Consider the following 12251-nt stretch of genomic DNA (forward strand, 5'->3'; position numbering starts at 1 on the left):
CCCCCCCCCCCCCCCTTCTCATATCCCCCCTCAAAACTTCTTTGTGTAGTTGTTTCTTCCGCAATTTGCAGAGGCTTTTCCACCAATTTCTCACTTTGATTCGCCACTATCATCTCGTGCAAAGTGTTCTGTTCTATGTCTTGCATGATTGGAAGAGAGATGTGGGATTCCATGTCATCAAGAAGTCCGTCTCTATTGAGTATGGGCTGAGCTGAATTTGTTATTTTATTAAAAATAACAAAACTTGCCTGATCAGGCCCATTTTCCCCTTCCACTTCAATTAAATACCCTTCCTTGGGCCTCTGTAGGCCCAATTCTGAGTTCTTCATTAAAGAAGGCATGTGACTCTCACATGACTTATTTAACTCCCCCTTTCCAGCTGTCATATGTACCTTCCCCACCTGTTCTTCTGTACAAAAATCCCTTAAGGGATTTTTTTACTGAATCACAGAGATTGACATTACTTTGTATTACCCTCTGGTCCAAAGTTTAACCTAGATTTTCCAGTGGACTGTCTTCTCCAGTGGTACAACAAGCCTTTTCCAGCGACATTTCACACCTCACTTTGCTTTCAGCCCATATAGGGAAATGGTATCTGATTCCCTCTCGCGCTATTGACACCTCTTGTGGTATGCTTCTGCCATCGTTTGCAACCAAAATCCTCGCCCATTTCATGTGGTTCCCCAACTCTGTCTCCTCTTCAGTAGCTGTCCAGCCACCACAAAGTTGTCCAATTTCTTTGAAAACTTGGTGCGTCCAAAGGTGTAGAGGAACACCCACGACTTTGATCCAAGTTTCTTTGATTATCGTGGTGTTTGGAAGGCAACCAAGCACCGGACTCCACCATTCTTGGTTAAAACCTAGGTTTTTCCACTTCCATTGGCCTTGCAGTGTCTGTTCTGCCATGAACCTGTTGGGAAATTCAAAAAGAAACATATCTCCATATAGCTCATATATGTTAGACCCCAAAGGTCTTCTTCCACTCAGATGATGACCATCTTCTGAACTCAGATAGAGAAGGTTTTTCTTTAATTGCCTTGGCCAGATACCCAACGAGGCACCTCTTCAACAGTCCATCCTTTTGCCTATCGGCTGTGTTTGCCACCTTTGTTTCTCGATGGCCCTTTGAAATCCATATACTATCACACACAGCCTTCGAATATGGATAGTTGGATTCTGCTAGTCTTGAGGTATTGGCTAGTACCTGTGTTTTGGAGCATTTAATGAAATTCTCTATCTTAAAAGCTAAGTCATACCATCCAGCATTCAAGACTGGTTCCGGAATGATAATTACTGATCTTCCCCCAGCATTTAAGAAGATAATGGTTATATATCTCCCATATTCATTATGTTTCCTTGTACAAAAGTACTCTTCTTTTCTGTCAGCAAACGTCCACCTCCTTACGCTCTTCTTTTGATCAGTTGATGCTTCTCTTAGCAAGAAACATATCCATTCCATCACCTTGCTGCTAACAGTTGATCTTCTCATCATCCTTCGACTCCTCTCCACCCATTCATACCAAACAGATCCATCTGAACTCCATCTTGTAATATCAAACGATTTGAATCCCGCATTGAAATATATTCTGTTTTCCCCCATGTCTGTTGGAGAGCAGGAACAGAAAAGAAAATGAAGTAAACTATAGCAGACGGGGATAGCTGTGAAAGAAGAAGAGAGATGGTGGTTCTCAGGCGAGCTACCGGAAAGAGGGTTCTCTCTCTCCTAGGAAGTAGGAGAGAGAGTTTTTGGGAAATGTGCCTGAGAGCATTTTAGAAGTTTTTGGTTTCTGCAAGATGCAAATTTTTCTTTCAAAGAACTTCCCAAAATGCATGCAGTTGAAGAACATAAAATAACGGAGTAAAGGCAGTAGAGTTTTCTCAAGCTTCAACCTCTTGCTTGTTTCAAAACATGTAAGCATTACAATGACATTCATAAGAAGCTAGGCAATTCACAATTTCTAGAGACTATAGTGAGCAGAACACTTTTATAATCGATCAGTAGCACAGTAAGGGAAATATTATCAGTTTCAACATTACAAGGAAATTACTCGCCTCTCTATCTCCTTCACACACACTTTGGATGTGCTCTGACAAAACACCCATAGCTCAAACTCTAAAATAATTCATAGACTTCAGATCATCACCACTAGTTCTTCAAAGGCATAGTAGCAAAAAGTATGGTGGATGATACAGTTGACGTGTAATGGAACTTGAAGTTGAATCTTGACCTAAAAAGCTGGACACTACAGAAAGCTTACTACTAAGTCCAAACCCGAACTCTGAAATTGAACTCAAGTTGAATTATGTATTACTTAAACATGGTACACATCGAAGGACCCAAACCAAGAGAAAACATCTAGATATATATGTAGAAACACGGTTTTCTTCTCCATCCTTGGTCGTTATTCTTCTCTTTTCTACACATCCCTGTTCATTTAACTTTTATATTATACCCTAAGCACATGCTAATTGCAGGTAACATTTGTCTTTTTTCAGAGATTATAAGATATTAACAGACAGAGGAGAATATTTTTATTTTCCAAAGTAAAAGGGAAACTCTACAAGAAGAGTTAGATTAGGGGGGACTTCAACTGAACTAAATGGTTGCAAGGGCTCTACAACACTTCTATACGAGCATTGCAGAAAAAACTCAAAAGATCAAGTTTGGTGCATTCTAGCCTTCTACTGTTCTAGCATCTCTTGCACAAAGAAAGCTAAAGTGAGTGCTTTAATTAATATTCCATCTGCCCAGAAACTGATCCTTCTACTGTTAACTGGTAATGCGTACAAAAGCAATAGAAACTAAAAACTAGCCTACCCCATAATTAAAATGAAAGTTGGCCCTCGAAAACAAATCAAAGAAAAATTCTTCTTCCACTTCCTTGATCAACTTTCAAAAGGTGATTTTCTTTGCCAGTACAGTTCTAAATGGCCCGAAACAATCTCAACAAAAGAAACATTCAGCTGGTTTATAGATGCTACATGAGTCAGCAAAAACTGGAATCTACCAGTCGCCTATTTCTTCATTGCACAGTTGCAGTAGGACTGGAACTTTTTCGTCTACTTTTCGACTATGTTGGGTACAGCCTCAGTCACCAAAAGAATCTTATGAATGTTGGAAGTTTTGTAGAGTTGATAAAGCCATTAAAAAATATGAAGGATTATACCAGCGACTATTTTTTGGTGCATATAGAATGAGACGAATCACAGGTGTTTTAATGGAATCTCAATCCAACACATACCTCAGAAGGCCAGATGTCTAGTTAATCTCTCCGCTAGAACTTCCTTAACCCTGTAAATTGCCCAGCTAAATTTGTGGGTATTTTTAGCCAGCTTAGCCAATCTTCTGTATTGGAGCTACCATTACTACCTGTACTTTTGTAATATTTTGCATCTACGTTAATGCCTATTAATGATCTCTTCAAAAATAAAAAAAAACATAGGTGTTGTTCAGCTCAAGGACTAGTAATGCATGAATTATAGTGTAGTAAACTAGCAATTTTTTATGCATCTTCACTATTTGTCTTTCCCTTCTATCCAATGATTGGGAAAAAAAAGACCAATTCATTGTTTTTGCTTCGGATAATGAGCAACTTATTGATCCACGAAGAATAATGTAGGGATTGTTATGCGAGGAGTATTTATAAATTATAAATGTAAGAATTGTTATGTGATAAGTAATAATAAAGGCACTGGTAAGGGTTGCCTATTTAAGGGGCATCTTCTGAGAAATCGGTCTAGAGAAAACCGTTTGGGTCAAGCGCAGCTTTCGAAACTTGGGGGATGATGGGTCCGCCGCCCCTCTATCCTTCTCCACTTGAATATTGAACATAGTTTGCTAGCCATAAGGCTCGAACTTGTGACCTACGACACAAGACCCTCAACTTAGCATATTTTTATCTTTAGATACTCGAATCTGTGCATTGTTAATTCTTATTCCCACGACCAAATCCAAGGTCCCTGGTATCTCAATCTTTAGTTTCTCAACATAGATACGAGCCCAAAACATTTGTGCTTTGTTTTTTGTATCGTCTATTCTGACAGCCACCACATAGATCACCAACGGATTGATGTGTCCAAACTCCAACCGCGTAGAAAAATACCAAAAGCTTTAATCCATCTTTTCTCATTTCTATGATTCGTCACTTCAAATCCCGTTAGGGAGACCACCACTCCAGCAATAGTGTTCTTCCATTCCAGAACTAGTCCAAGCCTTTGCTCTGATAACTTCCTGCCTGATGGAAGATCGAATGGAAACTAATTGTGGTCGATCGGAGACACCCTAAGACCAGCAGTTATTTTCCACCTATTTAAGAACCATTTTTGTACCACCTCTGGATTCGGACGCATGTTGAAGGGGCCACTAAAACAACCAATGAGATATTTACAGAGGAATTGGGTGTAATCAAGCTCCACAGGAGATGTTTTCTTTGTTTTAAAACTCCTTGTAGCAACTACTGAATTTCTGTCTATTTAAGAATTTTTGCAGTCTCCATATATGACTTGGCTCGACCTCAGCTAAATGAAATCTTTAATCATTTCCTTCCCCCAGAAGACACAAGATCTTCTCTGAGCCGAGCTTCCATCATTACGAAAAGACTGTAAATATTGAAATTCTGAAAAACTCTGTGAATGAATGTATGCTTCTTGCCCATCTCCTGCTGCTATCCCCTGTAACAAGTGAAACTTGCTTAAGTGCTTCACAAACCCAATGCAAATTCCTTTGGTTGATTTTTAACCTGCTAATGAATCTCTTATTACGTTCAATAAGTATGAACCATCTGTCAAAATCCTCGCTTATCAACAAACTCGAACTATTTATCTCCTCAAACAACAAGGATTCTTTTTTTGACACTAGTAACAATTGCATTTCAGTCAGTACTACCATAGTACTGAAAAACCATATTTACAAAAAAGAAGAAGAAGGTTATAGTCTTTCCAAAGCTAAACCAAGATTTAGATGGATCCTAAAACATCTATGATTAACTCAATCTCATTGGAGTAGACATTTGTACACCAAAAACAGACAACAAAATACATTTAAGCCTGACTTCTTGCAGGTTGTTGTTCCTATTTTCAAAACATCTATCATTTCTCTCTGTTCATATAGTCCATCATACAAGCAGGGATCATCCTCCATCTTTCACTGTTTGTAGCCCCAACTCCAGCCTCCTCCCAACCGAAAAGAGTCTCATCAATCTTACTAAGCATACTCCAGGAAATGCCTTTGAGATTAAGGAAATTTGCCACCGTTGGTCAGTGAAATTGTAGTGTAGAAAGAGGTGTCTTACTATAAGGAGCATTTGTTGCATAGAGATATACCTCTCTTGGCCACATTGTCCAATGTCAGAACTGCTTCATTGGCTAGCAGCCAGGTGAAGCATGCCACTTTTTTTTTTTTTTTTTGATTTGCACCGGGTGTCCGAGTCTCTTTGAGCCCCGACTAATCCCGGGGGTGCACAGGCCCTCGGCAAGGAGTTTCCCGCAAGTGCACCACGGTTAATTCAGGTTTTTACCTAGTCCGATGGCCCTCAGAAATTGTTTGCACCCAGTGGGTTTCGAACTTGAGACCTTGAAAGGGAGCAAACCCCAAGGCTCAAGTCAATTGCCAGCAGGCCAACCCCTGAGGGTTTGAAGCATGCCACTTTTTGTGGCACTTTGATTCTCCAGATTTGCTTCCAAGGCCATTTAAAGACTTGATTCTCCCTAAGACTTGTTAGTTTATATCCTTCCTTCACCATGTATTCCCATGCCACCACAAATAATCCTCACCTATTTGGATTCCTCGGGAACTCTCCGGTAGCTTGAGAAGTTTAATCATTCGGGGAATTTCCCAGTCATTCAAGTTTCTTCCAAGGATCATATTCCATCCTTGTGGTGACCACATTTTAGCAATAGTTTTCTGTTGGTGTTGAGCCAAAACAAAGATGTTAGGAAAGAGATCTTTAAGGCTCGCAGTACCCATCCATTTATCAACCCAAAAACTTGTTTTTTTGCCATTTCGAACCTTGACCGTTAATTGATTACTTAGAATTTGCCAGAATATTCTAATGGATTTCCAAAGGCTAATATCATAGGGGGTATTGACCTCTTTAGTTACCCATGTGTTCAGTTCCTCATACTTGCTCTTGATTACCCTGTACCAGAGGGCTATCAAAAAGGATTTTCTCAACCATAATGTTGATGTAATAATCACTGACAGCATAAATAGGAGAGATGAAAAGATAGGCCCATTTCCCAAGAGAGAGAAAAAAATTCCAAAAGTACTATCAAGTCCACGTAACTTGAACTTATGAAGCTTCCAAAACCATTCTCTTCTTGACATTGTCTTTGAACCAAACTCAAAGAGGAATCTATTGTAACCCATTCCGTAGATATTGAGTCCACGTTGTTGCTTCTAAGAGTAACTAGCCCACCGAACGAATCTCTGATAAAGTGGGGATATCGGTGATTTTATAGGAAGACTACCAACAACATTCCTGCTAAAGTTTGAACTGAGTTGAACTGGGTCCTCGAAAGATCTGAACGGTCCCCTTCTTTTCCTGGACTGAATCTTCATTTATTTTCCTTATGTCTATGTATTTCTTCTGACAGTTTCTGGATATGGAAGATCTTACTCAGTAGTTTTTGGAGTATCTGTAATTGTCCTCTAGGCTTTGTAATTGTTAGAATAGAAATAGGAATAGGATTGTATATAGTAATCTACATGGAAAATATTGTAATGTAATGTCTATAAATAGGGCTCAGTATAATAATGTAAATACAATTCGATAATATTTTTCTCCTCTATTTCTCAAAGTAATAAATGTTTTCTACTTCAACAGTAATGTCCATCTTGTATTGAATGTCAATTCAGGGATGATGATTACTGATCTCCTTTTCCCTTCGTTGCTTATGATGCTTATATATAGCCCCTGTTTGTTGTAGTTTCTTCCACAAAAGAACTATGAGAAATGATCCTGAAACTTCTAATCTTCTTACTGAGTTTTTTTTTTTTTGAGAATGGTAACAGGCACACTGAGTTCCCTTTCACACTCGAGGCATCCCTCAAAGCATAGCATATCCACTCCATTGTCTTCTGGTTAAAATAAGTTCTTCTAATCATGTTTTGCCTCGTTTTGTCCAGTCATATCATACCTCTGTTCTTGATGCATTTCTAGTAATATCATATGATTCAAAACCTATTACAAAGTAAAATTGTGTGGCCATCCATCACCACATATGCTAAGAAATTTTTGTTGGGGTTGATGCTTGTTCGGCCTAGGCTGTAGGAAAATCCCTTTGGAAGGCAAATATTATTGAAGAAAGGTTAAACGAAATATCCTCGGGAAAAGTGCTAGGGGGGCATTTTATCTCAAACTTAGTGTTGTTCCTTACAACCTTCAAAACGAATTCCTTTGTGTGTTAATGAAGGTGTATTCAATTTTGGTTCGCTCGGCAAGGTTTAGCTGGTCATGTGTTGGTAGCACAGCACGTCTTATATATTTGGGGCTTGACACTAATATCCAAAGAGGTGCAAGGGATTTAATCTTACGAATTTGAAATACCAGGACTAAATCCATCCATCCAAAGACATCTTTATTATATGGACGTGGGACTTAACTCCACTATCAAAAAAATAAAAAAATATCATGAATAATCAATCAAAGAATGGTGTTAGCTACCATTCTAGCAGTTATTAAGTTAGAAAATTTACCTATAAGAAATTATCAACTTTAAAATTAATCCAAGCTGATTTTCAAATCTATAGAATTTATGTTTCATAAACATTTCAATACCAAGAGCTAAAACATGCAAGAGTATTATAATATACATATTTCATGAACAAAAGTAACAAATGCAGGGGCAGTTTTTATTTTTATTTTATAAAGTAATAATGCAGGGGCAAATTTACCTTGCTTCAAACGGTGTCATGGGACTTTTATTCGTGGACAAACTTTAAAAAATATATACATCATCATTTGAAACACAAGGGTTAACATAATAAGCAATTTGAATTTTGAGCCTGTCACTTAAAATATTAGATATTGGAAATCTTTGAACAGTTGACCTCCAACCAACCAAATCAGGAACAACAAATCCAACTGAGCTAGATCAATTCCTAAGTCATACAGAGAATAAAAATTTGAAACAATGTTGGAACAAACTCAAAAACCTAAGTTTGAAATATTACTCAGTCTCCTCTCAATTTTTTTTTTGGGCAACCTGCAGCTGCTTGATGCTATTTATTTATTTATCTTCTGTCTATAATTAAATTTAAAGGCTGAGACAGATTTCTCATAGGAGTATAATTATTCGGAATTTGAGAAAGTAATACGCACCAGACATTACAGAATCTGTGTAAGCATTTTCTTCGTGGAGGTAAGAGAGGAGCTCTGGGTTAGAACGAGAGTCATCACGGAGCCAGTAGTAGTTGTCTACTCTAACGTCCCCGAACAACTCCATATCGTGCCTCAGTTTCTTTGGCGTCGGCGGCGAAGGCGACTGCGACGGTGTGGTTTTTGCCATAGCTCGCAGGGAGAAAACGGAAGAAACTTTAGAGCGGAACCGAATTGACAGCTTAGCCCTGGTAGCAGCAACACAAGCAGAACCCAACACTAAAAACAATGGTCGCCCGACGCACGACTCAACCATTCAAAGCGGCGTTGGCGTGGCAATTTTTTTTGTTGGTATAGAACGGGTCCTTACTAAAAGCTCCTTTCAAAAAGTTTTTGACCCTAGTCGACTTAAGGGGTCTTTTTGTGCTATATTTTTAATTAGATAAGTTTTTACTACTTTTTAGTTGGTTATAAAATGTGGGATAACTAATTTCATGATTAATAATTATAATTGAGATAAGTATTTTTATTTATGGGTGTAATATTAATCTTACAATAACTTATTCACGATGGAATATAAAATAACAAAAGTACATTTTTAAACCCTCTTTTATACATTACCTTTCATACATGTATATTTAATGTATAATAGGTGAAATGGTCTAACAGACCCTAATACTTTGATCGTATTGTAAACTGGATTTTTATACTTACGACTCTAAACACATAAACTTGATGAAACACAATATTTTAAAGGTTATTTTACATCAATAATCTATATATATATATATATATAAATATATATATATTATATAATAGGAGAGGTGATAGTGCTTAGGTGTCAGCGCCACAATTAATCTCACATTTTTTGCTCTTTAAAAATCAATTAACAATTAATTATATATACAACAATCCGTGGAAAAAATTGAAATCAGTTTTAATTATACACGTGTCATCTTCTTAGTTAATCACTATTTTTACATTTAAAATAATAATAATATATATATATATATATATAAAATAAGCCACAATGCAAATATATATAAAGTATTTAGTTACATTGTAACTATCTTGTTAGCTTTCAACCAAAAGCTAACAAGATTTTTAGTTACATATTTATTCTTTGGTTAAATAATAAATATGTCATTGTATGAGCTATTTATTACTCATTCCTTTTGAATTTGTTAATCTGATTTTTATCTGACACATAGTTTACGAAAGTAAATTAGAAAATAAATTAGATTTTGAGAAAAAACATTAAGTGATACTTGAAGTTGTCCCAGATTTTCAAAAAGACACATTAACTTTGCGTGCATCCTATCACCCCACAAAACATTCAAAATCACAATAAATACACATTTTTTACACAATATTTCCACTTTGGACAAAAATATCCTTCGAATGTGCAATTTCTTAAAAATAAAAAGTCGGACCCATTATTGATGTATTGAAGGATGCTTTGGTAATTCCCTATGATGAATTCGTTTTGTTTGTTTCTTTTAAATTTATTTTACTATACTAAATAATTGTATAAAATATTATGAATCACGATAATTAATTACTTAAATATTTAAAAGATATAAAAATATATAAAAGATCTTATTGACTCTTTAAATTTTACCGGTGACACATAAATTGGAACAAATGAAATAATATATATTATTTGAAAATTTCTTAGAAAGTACTATAAATTACAGTAATTAACAGCTAGAAATATTTCAAAGACAAAAAAAATTGATTGAATCTCAAAATTTTTTTAGTATTACATAAATTGAGAAAGAAGAAATGACCTCTATTATTTGAAAATGGCATAAAATTACTACAAATCATACAATAAGAATTAACAATTTAAAATTTTAAAAGACTTTAATACTTTATACTTATTCTATTTCCACTTTGGACAAAAATATCCTCCCAATATGCATATTTTTTTAAACAAAAAGTGGGACCCATTATTGATGTATTCAAGGATGCTTTGGTAATTTTCCTATGATGAATTCATTTTGTTTGTTGTTTAATTTTTTTTAAATAATTGTATAAAATATTATAAATCACAATAATTATTTACTTAAATATTCAAAAGATATAAAAATATGTAAAAGATCTGATTAACTCTTCAAATTTTATCGGTGACACATAAATTGGACAAATGAAATAATATATATTATTTGAAAATTACATAGAAAGTACAATAATTTACCGTAATTAACAATAGAATATTTTAAAGACAAAAAAATTGATTGAATCTCAAAATTTATTAGTACCACATAAATTGAGAAAGAAGAAATAACATTTATTATTTCAAAATTGCGTAAAAGATATTACAAATCATACAACAATAATTAGCAATTTAGAATGTTAAAAGACATAAAGAAATTTTTACCATAGTTAACAATAATTAAAAATTTAAACTATTTTAAATTAATATTAAAGTTTGATTAACTCTTTAATTTTGTCTTTGTCACATAAATTGAAATAAAATATGATACATATTGGGCCCGTGCTAGCACGGGCTCCGATGTCTAGTATATATATATAAATAAAAAATAGGAGAGGTGATAGTGCTTAGGTGTCAACGCCACAATTAATTCACATTTTTTGCTTTTAAAAATCAATTAACAATTAATTATATATACAACAATCCGTGAAAAAAAATTGAAATCAGTTTTAATTATACACGTGTCATCTTCTTAGTTAATCACTATTTTTACATTTAAAATAATAATTAATTTTAAAAAATATTAACATTTGTCAGCATTTGGAAATATGTACGTGTCAACTTCTTAATTTTTTAAATATCTTACATATATACAGCAATCAATAACATAAATTCAAGGCAGTTTTACATATACACGTGTCAATTTTAAAATTAATTATATATATATATATATATCAATCCGTAAAAAGAATTCAAGTTAAATTTAACGTTAACTATATATATATATATATTACAACAATCCTATAGCCGACATTAATATTACAATTTACTGCCGTTCAGTTGCGTACTATAGAATTACGTGCCTCAAGTACCAAATAGCAATATATGTCACCATCTGAATTAACCTGTAATTATGTAATAAAAATAAATCAAAAGCAATTTTAATTAAGAGCAGTTTTTAGTAAAGAGGTTCCATAACTCCCAATTATCTTATTCATAATTCATAAACTTTCGGATAGACTGTTTCTCAACTCACTTATAATGTACATATATAAAGATACCATGTGTGTCAAACTAAACATGTTTATGCCGAGTTTCACAATATAAAATATGGCTTTTCAATATAACACAATATTTGAAATTACCAATAACTCAATGAACTGGAATTTAAAAGTTTGTGTTGTTCATTTCTAGACAACGCCCGATAAATACAAGCCAGATATTCCATATTCTATGGAGTTGATTTTGCAAGATGAAAAGGTATGATTTAAATCAACTTTCTGAATTTAATTTTATCCTCTAATTTTATTATTATACATTAATGATAATTATTAATGCTTAACAAAATTTTGTTTGCATATAGGGTGATCGAATACATGCATCTATTGACAAGTACACAAAAAAGTATTTCAGAGACAAGATTTATGATCATGGTTTATACCGGATGAAATATTTTGTCATAGCATCTTATCACTCTAAATTTAAATCTAATTCTCATAAACACAAGCTTATATTTACTCAGACTACTATTGTGATTAAACTTGAAGATTCCTTTTTTCATATGGATGTTTTTAAGTTATGCACTTTCGAAGAAGTGGAAATTCAGCACAACACCGACGAAAATCAACTAATTGATAAATAATAATCTATATTATATACTTCATTTCATTTTATTGAAAATATTATAACTAAAAATTTAATTATTTTTCAAAATGTTGTTGGACATGTTGTCTCATATGAACCAATTCAATTGTCAAAGCAAGGAGACAACAATA

The 12251-nt window shown here is 34.3% G+C and overlaps 1 protein-coding gene across 1 annotated transcript in view; it reads right to left on the reverse strand.

Annotated features, from left to right (window-relative positions):
* LOC125847223 (uncharacterized) overlaps positions 1–8702 on the reverse strand; it is a 923078-nt gene extending 914376 nt beyond the window's left edge. The window contains exon 1 of the mRNA XM_049526888.1: positions 8322–8702. Within this exon, the coding sequence (XP_049382845.1) occupies positions 8322–8634 (313 nt within the window). The 5' untranslated portion in view covers positions 8635–8702. The remainder of the gene's footprint in view (positions 1–8321) is intronic.
* Positions 8703–12251: the final 3549 nt, after the last annotated feature.

Source organism: Solanum stenotomum, chromosome 12, assembly GCF_019186545.1.
Source record: "Solanum stenotomum isolate F172 chromosome 12, ASM1918654v1, whole genome shotgun sequence".
Taxonomy (NCBI): domain Eukaryota; kingdom Viridiplantae; phylum Streptophyta; class Magnoliopsida; order Solanales; family Solanaceae; genus Solanum; species Solanum stenotomum.